The sequence below is a fragment of the Tachypleus tridentatus genome, chromosome 1 (assembly GCF_004210375.1).
Source record: "Tachypleus tridentatus isolate NWPU-2018 chromosome 1, ASM421037v1, whole genome shotgun sequence".
NCBI lineage: Eukaryota > Metazoa > Arthropoda > Merostomata > Xiphosura > Limulidae > Tachypleus > Tachypleus tridentatus.
In genome coordinates, this window is record NC_134825.1 from 133043897 (window position 1) to 133063639 (window position 19743).

At 35.1% G+C, this 19743-nt stretch overlaps 1 protein-coding gene across 7 annotated transcripts in view; it reads left to right on the forward strand.

The window, feature by feature from the left end:
- Positions 1-19743, forward strand: part of LOC143224685 (F-BAR domain only protein 2) — a 145708-nt gene that overhangs the window by 53461 nt on the left and 72504 nt on the right. For 4 of the 7 annotated variants that reach the window (XM_076452884.1, XM_076452864.1, XM_076452855.1 and 1 more), the window contains exons 9-11: positions 6438-6536; positions 7218-7314; positions 18066-18251. In XM_076452884.1, the coding sequence (XP_076308999.1) occupies positions 6438-6536; positions 7218-7314; positions 18066-18251 (382 nt within the window). The remainder of the gene's footprint in view (positions 1-6437; positions 6537-7217; positions 7315-18065; positions 18252-19743) is intronic. The other 3 variants (XM_076452893.1, XM_076452903.1, XM_076452913.1) reach the window with 1 other exon arrangement.

A 19743-nucleotide genomic window follows, 5' to 3' on the forward strand; every position in this document is an offset into this window, starting at 1 on the left:
AAGTCATCAATAGACAACTGTGTGGCAGCAGGAACTGACTGTATTATACAAGCAGCTGATCAGTGTATTCCTAAAACCTCGACACGTTTTCCATGATATTGCTGTCCATGGTGGAATCCTGCCTGCCACATGGCATTGAAGGCTAAAAGCAGGCCTGAGATACTTTTCACAGATATCGCATACTCTCGCACTGCATTACTTTCCAGCAGGCCCATGCACATGCTCAGTGAGTGAGACGTCAAAGCCAGTAGGAACCTTGGATTAAGTTCACAATCAGCGTATCTTCTACCACCAGTTACAAAATCATATGTGATAAGATTTGAAAGGTCAGTGGGCAATACAATTCTGTCTCAATCTTGCCATCTGGAGCATTGCCAATATTCTAGGTGAAAACTTTTTCCAGGTATCTAGCACTTCTTCCTTCACCTTCTTAGCCATCAAGACTTGGGCAGAGTGATCATCTCTTTCATTTTCGAGCTGCTTGTCTCTCTGACTATAATCGTCCCTTTACACTGGTGGAACTCAAACTGGCCCTTCTTCAGTCAGGCAATACATTGGTTGGACCTGATGATGTACACTATGAAATGCTGCTCCATCTATCTCCTGCTTCTCTTGTTCTTCTTCTGATAGTTTTTAATCATATCTGGCAGGAGAGTGTGTTTCCTGATATCTGGTGCCAGACTATTGTTCTACCTTTCTGTAAGCCTGGGAAGGATCCGAAGATCCCTTCAAACTACCATCCAGTTGCTTTGACAAGCTGTCTCTGTGAGACCTTAGAAAGGATGGTTAATGCTTGTCTTGTTTGGTTCCTCAAATCAAACAATCTTCTCTCACCCAGCCAGTTTGGGTTTAGATGACAGCGCTTCACCATGTACCACCTGATTCGACTTAAAGCGTCAATCAAAGAAGCCTTTCTCAAATGACGACATCTTGTATCAATATTCTTTGACATTGAGAAGGCTTATGATACAACAAGGAGGTATGGCATTTCGAGAGACCTCCATATATGTGGGTTACATAGCAATTTGTCCATTTTTATTAAAAAATTTTTAATGGACAGGAGATTACAAGTTCATGTGGATTCAACACTTTCCCGTTCTTTTCTACAGGAACTTGGAGTCCCTCAGGGCTGTGTTTTGAGAGTCACACTTTTCAGTATAAAGATTAATGCCATCACTGAACACTGTCGACGACTTTCACATATCATGTCAGTCTTCAAGCATGAGGTATGTTGAGTGGCAGCTACAGACTGCTTTCAATTGTTAACTGAAGTGGAACACAGCAAATGGCTTTAACTTCTCTCTCTCTCTATAACTGTTTCCATGCACTTTTGCTGTTAACAGGGTATTCATCCTGATCCTGAACTCCGTATCGGTGAAGTTGTGCTGCCATTGGTTTTTAAGACAAAGTTTTTGGGGCTAATCTTTGACTGTAAGCTGACCTTTATACCACACATCAAGCAGCTATGGGTCATATGTATAAGAGCACTGAACATCCCCTATGCTCTTTCTTTTACCACTTGGGGAGTGGATCGACATTCTATGCTACATGTATATCATGCTCTTATTTGATCGAAACTCTACTATCGATCACTGGTCTATGGCTTTGCCAGGACCTTGGCCTTAAAGATGCTGGACCCCATTCATCATCAAGGACTTTGGATCTCCACAGAGGCTTTCCTCACTTCTACAGTTCAGAGCTTATACACAGAGTCTCATGAATCTTCTTTGCACCTCCGCCATTTGCAACTGTCTTTACTGTATGTTTCGAAAATTTGTTTCTTACTAAAGCATCCCACCTGGGGTTGTGTTTTCCTTTGTCAGTGAGTCATGCTTTTTCTTGAGCAGATGATCTGCCATTGCTCCATTTGGCCTTCATATCCAGGAGCAGTTGGATAAATTGGGTCTATCCTTAGATAACATTGCTGTATCCACTGGTCAGCCCATCCCACCATGGTTTCTTAATGTCCCCAAATGTGACCTATCTTTAAGTCATCTGAGTAAAGCAGACACTCCCAATTGGAAATACTGTCTTCTATTTGCTGAACATCTTTTGAAACATTCTTCCATTCCTATTTATACAGATGGTTCGAAATCAGGTGACTGTGTGGGCTCTGCCATGGTTTGTTTTGGTTCGGTGGTTACACGTAGAATACCCTATACAGCTTCTGTGTTCACTGCTGAACTGTATGCCATTTCATTTTCCCTGGATTATATAGAAGCTAAGTAGTACTCAAACTGCACTATTTATACTAACATGTTTAGTTCTCTACTGGCCCTGGAATCGCTTCACGTTAGTTCACACCCTGTTCTTACCGATATTCAAAACTGACTGGCCCATTTCTCTTTAACATCTACTTCTATCCAGCTTTTGTGGATTCTGGGCCATTTTGGTATTTGCAGGAATGAGCTCACTGACACTGCAGCTAAACCTATTTGCTCTGGCACTATCATTGCTGTCCCTATTCTATACATGGACAATGGTCCTGTATTCAAAGCTCAGCTCTGTGCCAATCGGCAGTCGACTTGGAATGAGGAACATGAAAACAAGCTTTTCCAAATAAAACCCGCTATCGAACTTTGGACGTCTTGCTACTATAAGGATCAGAAAGAGGAAGTTGTCCTAACTAGACTACATGTTGGTTACAGTTTTTTAACTAACTCATCATTTTCTTTTAATCTGGAAATGATGCACCAGATTATAGTCTGTGTAACACTTGAGTCACAATAAGCCACATTTTGCTTTCTTGCCAGCACTATAACTCTTAACGACAGCACCATTTTAAACATGCTCTGTCCCAAGGTTTGTTCATAACATTAGACAGTGTTATTGGTGATGGTGACACTGTCCACCTTGGAAACGTTTTTAGTTTTTTAAAGGATATTAATCTTTTTAATGCTATTTAAGTTTTTTTAATTTATATACGTTAGACCATTTTTAATGTTGATTCCCTTTTAAGAATCACAGTCCGTCTAGTTTGATTTGAAATTAGAAAATGGCCATAACGTCAAATAACTCGGAGCCAGGAGTGGAAACGCCAACTTCAGAAGACTAACGGTGGTTTTTGTACTTAACTGTTTGTCTTCCTGGAGAGTTATGATAATTACAATTATGCTACAGAAAGTCCTCTAGAACTTGTATTACTGAAGTATTTCTTTTATCATTGTAAACTAGATGTAAACATTGGTTTTATGCTATTTATGTTTTATCTTTGTTTTACCTTGATTTCCTTTTATGAATTTTGCTAAATTTACTGTAATTTTAACTTTTAACCGGATGTTTGGCACAGACAGCCTAGTTGCTTTATGCCATAAAACATCAAATCAACCAACCAACCAACCCTCACTCTTTGTCAACCATGGTCACCAGTGCTTCATCGAGCCCTTCATACTCTGTCTTTTGAGGTCTAAAACTGATCATTGAATTCTTGCATATTAACACTTAACAGCATATCAAAGCTATTTTTTTATTATAAAGTCTTACAGGTTCTTACGTTTTGTTTTAAAATTGAAACTTTTTTTCTGTCTAATAAGAAAATGCAAAATCAGTTGACAGTTTTATCTATCACTGGGAAAGGGGGCATAAGATCAGAGACTTCAACTCACCCAGTCATCCCCTTGTGCACATCATTCAAAAGGAAAATTTTATTACTTGTTGGCACATTCTTAAACTATTATTGTATACTGTTTGTAATAAGTAGCTTTTGGAGTAGTATGATGGACACTTGGGACAAGATTGGCATTTTGACTTTAATGTTCTATGATTTATGGATGAATTAGTTATGTTTCATGTTTTGTTTGTTGTGCAAATTACAACAATATGTTGGTCATTACTGTTAGTTGTATTTTTTTTCTTTAAAAAGCAGCTTTTTTTGGGGAATTGTACTTCCAGTAGTCGTTCGAAAGTCAAATTTATCAAACATGAACTATTCACATATTCATTGCTGAATGCATAGTTATTTTATATTTTGTGACATTCTGACTTTGCTGAATAAGCTATAACAATTTATAAGTATATTAAAAGGGTGTAACCTATTAATGTCTATGTAGGAAATTTAAAACTTGAGTTTTTAATGTTTCAAAAGTCTTAACAAACAGAATATTAAATTTCAATTGTATAAAGTACAGAAGTATAAAGTTTTATATAGGAGAACATTGGTTGTTTTTAGTTTGACTGTAACTTTGGTCTTCACTGGTATATGGGGAACAATTACAACAGTAACCTGACAATCATGACAATGTATATCACATTGATTTCCACTCATTGACAAAGATCCTAAGAAAAATGTGTGCCTGAGTGTTTGCATATGTGTATATTAATAAAAGAAAGTAGCCAAGTTTTAGCAACACTTCTGTTATTTGTTTATTTTCATGCATTTGCTTTCTGCATATGTTCAGTTCCCAATATACATTCAATCTGCATGTTATGGAAGGGACGTGTTCTTAAAAATGCTTTTGTAAAACAAAATTCCATGACTCAAACCATATTTTCCCATTAACTCCCATGTTATAGGTTTAGATGCATTCTTACGGAAATTGTTTTGATCCACAAAAGTAATATAAGTAGACTTATTAATGTAATAAAACAACTTTAAACACATAGTAAATGTAATTGACATAGTTTAATAGTTTTACTCACCAACAATTATAGTAGGTATTGAAAATTAAATTTTTAGAGAGGGAGGGAGACTCAGTACTGGTACTGATGCAAATTATCATCATCATCTTGATTTGGTGTAGGTTCAACTCTTTGACAAAGAATGCATCAAGAGTTGTTTACTGTTTGAAATCTTCAGTAGTATTGCCCACCCACAAGTAGAGCCAGAGAATCTTTTGAAGCCTTGAACCCTGATGCAGACTTCTTTTTCCTAAAAGTAATTGTTTTGTCTGGTATGTGTTTTCAGAATAGCTCCATTTCATTCACATTTAACACTTGTTCTGGTCTGTAACCCCTTCATCAATAATTTTCTTGAGTACACTATGGTATCTTTGTATGGTTTCTACCATCAGCATTGGCATTTTCACCACTTAGTTTTATATTGTGCAAGTTAAATCACATTTTACTTGCCAGGTAAAGTTTTTCTTCAGAACTACCACTACTACTTTGTTCAGTCACTAAATTATCATTCAAGCTTTTTGGTCGTCAATCCACATGTTCAGTAGTCTTTTGATATTAAACATCACTGCTATGAAAGTACACTTAGAGGTGTAGCTACTTAAGCAGTTGATGTGATTTTTGCTTTATTTATACACATAATTCCCACTGTAAAGGTTGCAAGCCCTAAAGTTTTATTGATAGAGCCAAGTTTCTCTTTGGCATCAAACCTACTCAAAACATCAAGTTTTGCATTCAAAGTAATTCCCTTCTGTGCTCTCTTGTGTTCTCTACTTGCACTTAGTTGTCATAGCCTCTTTTCAGACATCTTGAAAAATAGTATAAATAACTGCATGAGTGTATGATGATCAAAGTGGAAATATTTGCTGATGTGACGAAAGTGTGCCATATACTTCATTGACCCATTAAAAATGTGCTTTGCATTTCTTTATAGAAAAAAGTATATTTTTTGGTCTATTGCATTTTTTTGTTTTAAAATGTTTTATATTTACCCCAAAATTTAATAAGGATAAATGTATAGTCTGTACCCTGAATTTATAATTTTCTTAACATGAGGGAAAACTATTTTGACTGTGATTGTTGATGTGTGGAAATTAAATTTAGTAATGAATTGTCTCAAATAAAATCTGCATAACTACAGAGATGTGAGTTAACATAAATGTGACAGTTCAGTAATGGCAGGCTTAATAGTAGTTCTTCAGAGATAAAGGTACTTGGATCAAAAAATGTCAGCTCAGGAATATTTTGGAAGAAAAGGAAAATTAGAAACTATTGACATAGTGTGTGTATTTAGCTTAGAAATATTTTGTGTATTATACTTAGTTGTTTTTTTAATAGATTGTTGGGTTTTATATAAAAAAAAGTTAACTTTTTAATAAGCACTTATTTAGAATATCAAGTGTGTGGCATTTCCATTCAAATTGAAATTTGAAAGATAAACCTGTAATTTTATTTCTGTTGCATCCTTGGCTTTTGAAACTATTAGAATGTTTATTGTAGGAAAAGTATAGGTAACAGATATTAAATAATTCTATGATTTAAAAAATGTCATGAATTCTTCTCATTCTTAAACAGGTTTTGTTTATTAAGAAAATAGTGAGATTTTTGTTCTAGCAGATTAAAGTTTTGATTTTATCCTACTACTTTACTGTTATTGTAAGCTAAGAAACAATGTGCAATTAATATGTTGGAAATAAAGGAAGTATGATTTACAAAAAAAAAAAAAAAAAAAAACTAAGCCAATTTCTCAAAACTTCTGTAACCATTTCTTTTTTGTGAAATACATGTTGAATGAACTGTTTTGTTTTAAATATTTTCTTTAGCACTTCCAAAAGATAGAAGAAGATCATTTAAACCAAATGAAAGAGTTTTTATCAAATTATGCTCATGTTTTAGAAAGTGGTCACACACTTATAGGTCAGGTAAGTCCAAACTTTTTGTTACAGTATCATTATTATCCCCTTTTTATTACATTTTTAAGTTATAGTTTAAGGATACTAATGAAATTACATTGTCAACTACCCTATTTGCTTGATTATGAACATCTTGACTTTCACAATTCAATAACAAATGCTGCAACTTTCAGTCAGAATTGAGCATGTTTCAAAAATTACTTGTATTTTGCTAGTATGTTGACATAAAACATTTTTTGGTATATCCCATCAGTATTTTTGATGTGAACAGTAGATATTTTGACAGATATTATGATCTTAATGACATTGATCTAATATGTGTTAATTTTCAAAAACTTTAACTAGATTGCTGCATTTTAAACCTAATAAATGAATGTGTTTTTTAATATAGTATTAGCTATTCTAAGAAGAAACTGGCCAATTGTTTTGTTAATTTTCGGCATCGTTAAATTTTCATTCATAACTGTGTATTAAACTGCGATTTCTAATTTACCAACATACTGCTTCAAACTTTTGAAGCACTTGCTAGTTTGTATGTTACTTTGTTGTTGTTTTTCCCAGGAAACATGTGGTTAATTTTGGTGTAAATATCTAAACTGTGTTAAATTTTGATATATTACTGTAAGTTAAATATTTTGATTGGTGATGCAGTAATTTCATTAATCCATATGAATGTAACTTTTATTTTAGGTTCATGTTGAATTTCAACAACAGTGCAATGATATGGATATTGAGAAACTGCTGGAACAGTTTATCACATCCAAAGGCACAGGGTCAGATCACCCAGGTTGGTTTTTAGAATTTCATGGGGGTGATGTTGTCTTTGCTTAACTAATGATTTTTATATTAATGGAAAAGTCGATCTAAAGATAAAATTTTCTTCTTTCTTTTAAGTTTGAACTGTAGAATATGCTATTCTACACAAGTTTTATATGTTTTGTGTGTGTGTGTGTGTGTGTAAAATGTGCTTTATATAAATTGGAAGTTACTCCTTATTTCAGAATAAAGACTAGCAGTTATAATAATGATTTAAAATAGGTAAAAATCTCAAATTGAAATATAACAAATAAGTTTCACTTTGACAAGAAAGCCTTAGCTTGTTTTATATGCTTGAAAAAGTGTTTTAACACTAATTATGTTTGGTGAAGTATTGCATAACAGGTTTACTTTTGCCCAGGAAAATTATATGAACATTTCTTGAAAGAATTGTTAAAATTTAACTTCTTTGCATTTTATACCTACAGCTAACTTAACATGTGCTTTATCAGTTTTGATTTCTATATTCATTAAGCATGGCATTTACATGGCATAATTTTTTTTATGTATGGTAGATATAGGTTTGCATTATTTTATCACTGATATTTAACTGTTTGTTTTTACATTCTTGAAAATGGGTATTAAATTTTTGTTGTTGTTTCTTTTAGCAGTGAGGTTTCAGTAGTTTCCTCAGGTTTGTTTTGTTTTTGACAATGCTATATTATAATGTTTTACCTTCAGCTATTAAAATAGAATTCATGAAAATCATTCTTAAACAAGATGATTTATCACTGAATAAAAGTTTTATTTCTAATGCAGAAAAAATAACACAAAATTATTATTTGAAGCAATTAAATATTCAAAGAAGGTATCTTACTTCTGCTCACAGACGTACCTTTTCTTGTTCAGTGCTCTCTTCTATATGCAAGTTTTCCATATACCACAAGCCTTTTGTTTCCATGTACCCCTTGGTTTTCATAGCATAAATGATTTTCACATGTAAATTATCAGGCGACAAACCGCTCCCAGTAGACGCACCCCAAACAAGAGACTCCCATTATGTTGTTTCACTTAACTCTCACTTCTTGTTTCACAGTGCTCGTGTTTGGATGTTTTATTTAATACTCTTTCTGAAACTTGAAGTTTTATATCAATTATTTTTCAGGCTTCCTACTTATTTAAATAGTTTTTATTTGTACCCATTTTTCTGTGCTTTTCTTTCTGTATTAGCACATTTGTGTTTCATTTTCATTTGCATAATGAATTCTGAAGAGCATGCTATTTCATCAGAAATTGTGCATTTTACTAGCACATTTACTCAGGTTTCAGTTGAAAAGAACTTGACTTTGGAATTATCAGCAACTATTTGTCAAGAGATTGTTCATTATTTGAGCCAACCTTCTTCTGATATTACCCGACATCCTCCTGAACGTTTGAACCTGTCCAGGATGACAAGGCATCTGACAGGCTTTTTTCTCCTACTGTGGGTTCTGTATAGCTTTTCTTCTTGTTGTTGTTGTTGTTTTTTATCTGGACATGATTTTCTAAATATCTTCTGTTTTATCCCTCTCACCAACTTCCTATAATTTTCTACCTTCTTGGTTATATAATACTCCTTCCTCTCAGTTGTTTGTTTTTCACAATCTCCTCATACTGGAGTTCATGCTAAGCATTTTGCATCTCAATTATATGACAGCACTGGCATGTCTTACCCTCTACAGACTTTGTATAACTTACTTTATCCTACCATCAAGATAATTTTAAGTTATTTGACTCTCAGCAACTGCACTCCATTTTACCTGTTATTAGGGTGGACCCTAATTGTCCTATTCTTTTGTTCCAAGCCCAAATCTGTCATCTTCATATTACCCTCACATCTATTTTACAGTACTTATCCACCATATACTTTTGCTCTGAGGCAATCCACAAAGATCCTGGGAATTTTTTTGGTGATGCACTTGCTTTAATTACATCCTTCATTAACATGTTTGTCATCTTTGGCTCCTTCTTTGCACTGTTGTTGGGATATTTGGACAAGAGATACTGTTTCGTTCCACATGTTTGTCATCTCATTATCTTTCAGACTTCTTCCTGAGCCCTTTTTTTCATCAATCAGTATTTTGAGACATTCCAGCAACTTTGGAATCGTGAGTGGAATGTGTGACACAGAAGTCAACTCATTCTTTGCTGGTTTATCATTTACCTTTTATCGAGGCTCAACCATCCCCAATTTCTGTTTCCCATCTTAATCCTTACTTGTTTCTTCCACTAGGTGATTTTCTTCTTATTTTTTTATTCAGTGCTGAGCGTCATGCTGTCAAGTATCAATGATTACCTTGTTGTTTTCAGATTGGTTGGGGCTTATTTATCCCAGTTTGCTCATTTATGGCAAGACTTTCCTTTATCTCAGCTTACCACTTCTTTTCCATTATCCAGGGATCTTCCCTTATGTCAATATCTGCAAGATCGTTCTCTCATTGTGAGAGAATAAAATCAATTACAAGTTGATTTGTCACTCATCAGTAACTTCATGGTGCTACCCTTTTATTATTTCAATATGGAGTCTCCTTGGTGTGGATTCTTCTACATGGTGAGGGGACCTTCCAGGGAAGGTTTTGCTCTTTCAGATTACCTCCTCTGGAATCTAAACGTCCACCCACGTGTTAGCTGTGCGTGGCGACCCATAAAGGGGAGGACAGAATACTGGTGGTTGAGGGGTCCAACCCTAACAGACCACTTTGGCCATGAATTCCTGTAGACGAGTGGCTTTGGGGTGGCCACCCTTAGGTCAGTCAGCTGGTTCACTTAGGCTAGAGTCAACCAAGTACCAGTGTTGGATTTTCTCATGCTGGTGTTTGGGTATAGTGCTCACGAAACCCTGGTGTAGCTGCAATGTTCTTGTTTAACATTGTAGTGCATCCCCTCGTAGGGCTTCATGGTGGGTGGGGTCAGTGGGCACTGAAATATTCCTTTTTTTTATTATGCATCCTCCAAATAAAAACTTAAATAAAAATGATGAAGAACAGTCCATAGGTAAACGACCACATCTTGAAGATTCTGAGCAGTAATCTTCAACATCTGTAACACTTGTTGTACCTCATTTTCGTATCTCCATTTTCTTTCAGACAAACCTTTAGGGCAAATTTGTCCCTTTTTCATTCAGAAGGGATGAGAGGGACTTGCTGGCTCTCCAAAGTCAGTAAAGAACCTACGATCTGGTGACATTGGTGGAAACATCCACATCTCAACACAGTAAACTCCTCTTGCATTCAAAGGCGATTTGTGGATTACCGATTGAGGTTACACCTCAAGCTACTTTGAATTTGTCATGAGGAGTTGTTGTTGAGAGGGATTTGAAGAACATCTCCGAGTCAGAGATTCTCACTGGTTTCTTCACCCAGGGAGTTTCTGATGTGAGACACATCTCCACTCACAAAGATGGAATTATGATTTTTACATCGCCACATCCACCTACCACCATCAAGGCAGGTTATCTTAATTGCAGATTACGGCCACTTATTCCAAATCCTCTGATGTTTTCAGTGTCACCGGTTTGGTCACTCAAAGACGTCAGGTCATGGTTCCTTGACATGTGCTCGTTGCATTGGCAAGGAACATGATGCCTATGAGTGTGAAACAGACCCTCATTGTGTCAGTTGCAATGGCTCTCACCTGTCCTACTTTCATTCTTGTCCTAAATGGTTGGAAGAAAAAGAGGTGCAGCATTTGAAAATGATTTAAAACATTACTTATCCTGAGGCTCGAATGTTGCTGTCCACCACTTCATCTTGGACGTGTGCTGCTGCACTATGTTCCACCACTATAGTGGGAGTGCAGATGGATCTCTCTGCAGATGGAGTGCAGAATTATCCTCAAATCAAATGAAAAGTCTTTAGACTTCCACGCTTAAAAAGTTGATAAATTAACTTCAACACCCATCTCTGCCCCTTACATACATCCCAACAAATCCCAAGATTCACTTCCTTTGGTTCCGGGTACAGGCATTTCCTCGGATACATCTTCTCCCACCCCAAGATGCAAAATGATTGTTCGTTCATGTTTTCATTCAATGGAATCCTTTTCCAACAGCAAAGACCTCTCTAATCGATCCAGGGCAGGATCCATGGAAGTCAATAGACCTCCCTTGAATAAAAACAGTAGAGAAAAAAGATGTGGTCATAAACAGAAGGGTTCTCCACTCAATTTGCCCACACATAAATATAAATGGCCACCTTGATACAATGGAACTGTCGAGGGTTACGTTCTAATCTGGATAACATCAAAACACTGCTTGCTTCCTACCATCCTATATGTCTATTCTTACAGGAAACATTTCTGAAACCTGCTGATACACTCACCTTTCAGCAGTTTTTTTTGTACAGAAGTGACAGACTGTGTGATGGACGAATGCATGGAGAGGTGGCACTATTGGTTGGTCAGCATGTGCCCAACCTGTCTTTGTCACTCGACACACCCTTGGAAGCTGGAGCCATTCGTGTTTCCTTGTGTCATACCATCACTCTTTGTTCTCTCTACCTGTTGGCTGGAGAGACACATGATCAATCAGACCTTGATTCTCTTATTGAACAGTTGACGTCCCTGCTTTTACCCCTGCAGGACTTTAATGGATGTCATCCCCTCTGGGAATGTCCTGATATTGATAGGAGGGGTTGCTCTGTAGAGCGTAAGCTCTCTGATCATAACCTTTATCTTTTCAATATTGGTTCTTCTACTTATTTTCAAGCATCTAGTCAGTCCTTTACTGCTATTGATCTCTCAATTTGCTCCCCTTCACTATTCTCCCCTTTTTAATGGAGGGTTGACAGTAATCCATGAGGCAGTGATCATTTTCCTATAATTTTGAAAGAGACTGGGCCCTCTGTCACTGCTCTCACAGAACTTGATCCTGCCATTGATAGACAACTGTGTGGCAGTAGTAACTGACTATTATATAAGCAGCTGCTTAGTGTATTCGTAAAACCTTGATACGTTATCCACGATATCCTCATTCGTAGTGGAATACTGCCTGCCGCATGGCATGAAAGGCTCAAAAATGGGCCTGAGATACTTTCCATAGATATCCCACACTCTCGAACTGCATCACTTTCCAGCTCATAGGTAAGATGTCAAGCCGGAAGAAATCTTGGATTACGTTTACAACCAGCATATTTTCTACCACCAGTTCCATAGTGATATGGCACAAGATTTGATGGCCAGGAAATAGCTGATGCCCTAAGCTCCAATACTCTAGGTGAAAACTTTTGCCGGGTATCTAGCACTTCTGCTTCCTCCTCCACCTTTTTATCCATCAAGACTTGGACAGAGCGATCACCTCTTTCCTTTTGAACTGATTGTCTCTATGACTATAATTGTCCCTTTACACTGGTGGAACTCGAACTGTCCCTTCATTGGTCTGGCAGTACATCGGTTGGACCTGATGATGTATACTATGAAATGCTGCACCATTTATCTCCTGCTTCTCTTGCTATTCTTCTGATTGTTTTTAATCAGATCTGGCAGGAGAATGTTTTTCCTAATGCCTGGCTATTGTCCTACCTTTCTCTAAGCCTGAGAATGATCCTAAGAGAGGATGGTTAATGCTTGTCTTGTTTGGTTCCTCAAATCAAACAACCTCCTCTTGCTCACCCAGCATGGGTTCCAACAAGAGCACTTCAATGTGAACCTCCTGATTCGACTTGAAACATCAATCAGAGAAGCCTTTCTCAAACAACAACATCTTGTATTAATATTCTTTGACATTGAGAAGGCTTATGATACAACATTAAGGTATGGCATTTTGCAGAGCCTCTGCATATATGGCTTATGTGGACAAGAGATTCCAAGTTAGTGTGAGTTTGAAACTTTCCAATTCTTTTCTACAGGAGCTTGGAGTTTCTCAGGGCAGTGTTTTGAGTGTCATACTTTTTAGTATAAAGATTAATGCCATAACTGAACAACATCTGTTGCAAACGGGCTCTATTTCAATGACTTTCACATCTCATGTCACTCATCAAACATGAGGTATGTTGAGCTGCTCTCAATTGTTGACTGAAGTGGAACACAGCAAATGGCTCTAACTTCTCTTTCTCTCTAAAACTGTTTGCATGCACTTTTGCTCCCAATGGGGTATTCACCCTGATCCTGAACTTGTGGCTTATCTTTAACCGTAAGCTGACCTTTACACCACACATCAAGCAGCTACAGGTCAAATGTACAAGAGCAGTGAATATCTTCCGTGTGCTCTCTTCCACCATTTGGGGAGTGGATCAACATTCTCTGCTAAAGATATATCGTCCTCTTATTTGATTGAAACTCTTCTATGGATCACTGGTCAATGGCTCTGCCAGAATCTCGGCCTTAAAGATGCTGGACCCCATTCATCATCAAGGACTTTGGCTTTGCACAGGGACTTTCTGCATTTCTCCAGTTCAGAGCTTATACACAGAGTCTCATGAACCTTCTTTGCACCTCCACTGTTTGCAACTCTCTTTGCTATATGCTTCGAAACTTCATTCTTTACCAAAGCATCCCACTTGGTGTTGTGATTTCCTTCGTTGGTGGGCCATACTTTTTCAGAACAGATGACCTGCCATTGCTCCATTTGGCCTTCATATCCAGGAGCAATTGGATAAATTGGTCTTTCCTTGGATAACACTGCTGTATCTACTGATCAGCCCATTCCACCATGGCTTCTTACAGTCCCCAAATGTGACCTATATTTAAATCATCTGAGAAAAGCAGAAACTCCTGATTGGAAATACTGTCTGTTATTTGCTGAACATCTTTCGAACCATCCTTCCATTCCTATTTATACAGATGGTTCAAAATCAGGTGACTGTGTGAGCTCTGATATTGTTTGTTGTTGTTCGGTGGTTGGATGCAGAATCCCCTTTATAGCTCCTGTGTTCAATGCTGAATTGTATGCTATTTCTTTTGCCCTGGGTCACATAGAAGCTAAGCAGTACTCAAACTGCACTATTTATACTAACGTGTTTAGTTCTCTACTTGCCCTTGAATCACTTCACATTAGGTCACACCCTGTTCTCACCAATATTCAAAACTGACTGGCCCATTTCTCTTTAACATCTACTTCTATCCAGTTTTTCTGGATACAGGTCACATTAGCATTCTTGGAAAGGAGCTCACTGACACCAGAGCTTAATCTAACTGCTCTGGCACTATCACCACTGTGCCTGTTCCATATGTGGACAGTGGCTCTGTATTCAAGGCACGGCTCTGTGCCATCTGGCAGTCGACTTGGGATGAGGAACGTGACAACAAGCTTTTACAAATAAAACCAGATATTGGATTTTGGCCATCTTACTTCTGTAAGGATCAGAAAGAGAAAGTTGTTCTAACTAGACATTGGTCACAGTTTTTTAACTGACTCATTGTTTTCTTTTAATCTGGAAATGATGCACTAGTATGTAGTCTGTGTGACACCCAGGTCATAATAAGCCACATTTAACTTTCTTGCCATCATTATGACTCTCAATGATGGCAACATTTTAAACATGTTCTATCCCATGGTTTGTCCATAACATTTGTCCTCCTTGGAAATTTTTTAGTTTTTTAAAGGCTATTAATCTTTTTAATGCCATTTAAGTTTTATAATTTATACTTCATACCTTTTTTAATGTGATTCCCTTTTAAGTTCATCAAGTTTGATTTGAAATTAGAAAATGGTCGTAATGTCAAAATATTTGCAACCAGGACTGGAAAGGCTAACTTCAGGCGACTAATGCTGCTGTTTGATCTACTTGTTAGTCATCCTGGTGACTTATTAAAATTTTGCTACAATCTTTTAAAACTTTTAATATTTTACTTTTTTTAAAATGGCCATAACGTCAAATGACTTGGAACCAGGACTAGAATGGCCAGCTTCAGGTGACTGACAGTGGTTTTTGTACTTAACTGGTAATCTTCTTGGTGAGTTATGATAATTACAATTATACTACAGAAAGTCCTTTACAACTTGTATTACTGTAGTTTTTCTTTTAAAGTTGTAAACTAGATGTAAACATTGGTTTTATGCTATTTATGTTTTATCTTTGTTTTACCTTGATTTCCTTTTATGAATTTTGCTAAATTTACTGTAATTTTAACTTTTAACCGGATGTTTGGCACAGACAGCCTAGTTGCTTCATTCACAGCAAGTAGGTTCATTGTTAGTGCATTATCATCTTTCTTCCATGGAAGTTTATCAACTAAGTGAAAGATTTTCAGCCATTGAGCCTTGGGTTATGGATTCTCCACTGCCTTTCCCACTGTTGTTCTTATTATGGATTTCCTCACTTGGTTATGTGATTAGGGGTCTTTAGTCTCCTCAATTGCATCTTATCCCACACTTATTTAAAGAATTTTGCTGCTTTATTTCAGTGCAGTCTGGGACTGCTAAACAAATAGCAGTTGATGGTTGATATACAAATCTGCATTATTAATACTTTGTGCTTTTTATTCTTTTAGTATTGTTGGATAGTAGGTATTAAATGTCATTCTGAAGCCTGGCTTGGTTTTTAATTCTGTCTAGTAGTCCTAGGTTTATTTTGACAAAAAAGACATCAGTTTAATTACCTACTGCTTATAAGTTTATAATTAAAGAAAATGTATTGATGTGTGATTTATTTTTTCATAAGAAATCAATACTTAAATAAGGTATTGCAATAGGTTCAAAAATCTTTTATCAAAGGAAAATTAATATTGACTAAGTATTTAATATGTAGCTACATTATTTATTAGGATATTAAAATAATCTGTAAATGTGGATACTGTATAGAAATTGTGGTTAAAGTCTTATTATCAAACTTTGTTTATTGGTTTCACAAGTTTTATTAATTAAAAAAAAAAAGATATGAAATACGGGTTGGGAAATGTAATGTTTTACAATGCATTAATGAAGTTTATATATGTATGTTAAAGTAGTGCAAACCCTTTAAATTTTAAAAATACCATTATTTTGTCACATATTTTAAATCCTTATGGGTGTAAATTTCACTATTTCCAGGATGTGGTATTCCTTTTTTCAAATAAGACAAGGACCCTTAAAGTGATAATTTTGCACCAAAGTTTCAAACACAGTTTTCTCAAAATGTGGAAATTGACATTTTTGAAGCAGTTTTTAATTCACAAAGTCAAATCTGTTGATGCTATACACATCATAATTGGCATAAATATGTATCTATAATGTGTACTAAGGTAAAGCTTGTAAGAAGTTTGTTTTTTATAAAATGACCATTAAGGCCATAATTTGTTCTTGATTTAATTTTCAAAGTTTTTTCTTTAGTTCAGACTAATTTTTCTTGTCCCAATAATGTCTGGAGCCATTTTCAGGAACATTCAGTCATGCTTTTAGAAATTATCTAATAAGTCTTTTCTATTTCTTTATTTTTATAATATGCAAATTAGCCACAGTAATAATGTTACACAACATGTGCCAGAATATGTCTTTATACCTATTTCAATATAGTTTTATGCAAAAGGCATAGCATAAAGATACTGTTTGTTTTTTCTGATTAAAAGATCAAAACCTAGATAATTCTGTAAAGAGTATATGCTACATTAAGCAGGGCTGCGCGTTTGTCCCTGGTGTCGCAACTATTTTGTGAAGAACTGGCTGTATCAGTTTTGATGAAATTCAATAGAGGAATTCATGGGCCTTTTAAACAAGAAATTAAGTAGATAAACAATTGGATGGACTGTTTGCATTTGGCAGGCATTTCATTTTTACATGTTCATATCATGAATGATTGCTTAACTAAATGAGGGGGTCAGAAGCAGAATGTGTTCAGCCAACATCAAATAAAAGTCATGTTTAACACTTATCATATCACAGGTACCTTTGCATCAAATAAATGACTCAAACAGTTGAAGGGGTGGCCTGTCCACTTATTTATAACATTACTTTTTAAGCCTGGAATTACTGGGTACCTTTGTTAGTATTTTGTATATACTTGTATTAATCATTCCATATTTATAAATACAACAAAGAGAGGAAAAAATTAAGAATTTGCTTCTCTGAAAATATTTCTCACTTGCAAATAAGGTGGGGAAACTCACACACCTGAAGATTCAATCGCAAAACATGTTTTTTCAATTTTATTAATTCGTTTAGATTTTTTGTTTATGGAGATAAGAAAAACTTTGAAAACATAGATGTCATCAAGCTCTGAAAGATTGGACTTTTAAAATTTCTCTACTGTTTTTAAACCCTCCTGATATTCTGACATTCATATTCACATACGTACCTTTTTTTTTTTTTTTGTACAGTATTTTTCCTTTTAAGGCAATAGGTATCTGTTGTCCTGATATTTGGTATGATAATTAGCATATCATTTTGTATGATCCTGACCTATTGTAAAAGAAGTAACTTTCTTAAAATAGTTATGTAATGTATTTCACATTTTAGTAAATTTTAAATACGTATATATTGATACAAAGACTAAAAATATTGTTAAAATACAGATGTTTTTGTCAACTCGGTTCATCTATAAAGTGCTATTTGTGAATTATGTAAAATGTTATTCTGAAATAAAGGAAGTTATATGGACTCATCTGGTAAAGAAAGCTAGGCATATTTAGAAATACTGATTGTGCATTATTTGTTTACAGTTGTACATTGGGTTCCTGGTTAGTAGGTAATTCATTTTTCACTTCAGTGCATTGAACTAAATTTGGAGCCTAAAAATGTGTAATTTTAATGCTATACTGTATATTACTGTACGTAATGGATTAGATAATGTTGATGTATTTGATAATGTGAATGTGATCATCTGTTCTCTTAAGGGCCAGTCAGTTTTGAGGAGGCAGATTTGTCCTCCATTAGTCAGGTCAGCTCTACAGACACTTCACAGATCTACAATGGAGAGAATCCAAGTAAAAAAGAAGGTAAAAAAATGTCTCTCCATCACAAAAGCAAACCATCCTGCCGCACCACCTCCTTACTGGACTTGTTTTTCCCATCATCCCTTGGTATGTTTCTTGCCTGTCGCTTTTGTTGTTGCACTTCAAATTTTCTTGTCTCTGCAGCTTTAGCTAGACCCTGTACTGGCTGTAAAGTTTTTCTGTTTTTAGGTACTCATGCTTTTCCTTACCAGATTGTCAGTGCATTACTTAGTGTGAGTAATGGCAGTCACGTTTTGTAAGCATATTTCAAAATAAGTATTAAATTTTAACTTTTAATTTCACTAACAGATTAAATATTGCTGTTAAGGGTGCTTTTCTCCTGCTTTTTTTTAAATTTTAGTTTGTTTTGTACAGGTACATTTGAAAATTATTTTGATACTTCACTCACTGGTTTTCAAATTTTTCTCAATAACTATAAAGAAATGTAACTACATCAGGCTATAAAAATACAGATATTTATTAAAATTTGTAATAAGAAAATATCATAAGTTCTATTACTTTTTTTTAATACTCAGTATGTTCACAGACAGATACTTGAACATAAAAATGAAAATAAGGTTAATTGTAACTAAGCATATGAAGGAACAAACATTATAAAGGATTCCCTATTGATTTAAACAGTGATATTAAGCAATGCTTTCTTTAATTTGAATTTAAATTGCAAGTAAAAGAATAGAAACTTTTAAGTACTGTGAAATAATTTATAACTTAGGAATTGGCTGTAAACATTCTTGGGGAGTTTGGCTTGAAAAGATGAAACTTGTCTAGCAAAGCTATACATACACTAATCTTTTCAAGGTTATTCTGTAGGAGAGTTGAACTGAAAAATTACATAGAAAAGGTTATATGAGAAAATAAGAGTCTCCCAAAAGGATATGAATGTACAAATTTCTTCATTATTTGTTTGGAAGACATCAAAATAATCATAAAGGATAACATGTTTTGTTCCCATCATTTTAAAACATTTATACAGTTGCATAGAACTACATTTGGCATGACAAGAAAATTGTGTAAAATTATCAGAACCCTTATAAGTAATGCTGGGGCTAAAAGAGCAGCCATGAGTCAGTGGTGCTAAAGCTTAAATTGTTGCATTTTTTTCATATTGATATTTAGAACTTTTATAATCCAGACAACAGGTGTATATTTGTAAATTGGTATTATATGATACTGTTTGGTTAACCTACAACAAAGAATTTAGTCTTATCAACTAGTCACAACTAAAAACTAAAGTCAATAAGCATAAAAATATTGAATAGTGACCTGAAAATTATTTCAACTTTGCACACCACACTTTGAAACTGAAAAGGTGTTGCATTACAGTTAAGGAAACAAACACCTTTAAGAAATATCAATGTCATATAATAAAACATCTAATGGTCTGATATTACAAATTCTTATGGAAATGACTTTTTATCATTTTGTTATAATCAACAAGTCATCACAACATTATTTGTCTGGTTCCATAGATATCAATATCAGTATGCCACTCAAACATTTGGCTGTTAATATTTTATTTATTTTTTTCTTAGATTGATATTTCCATTAATATTACAAT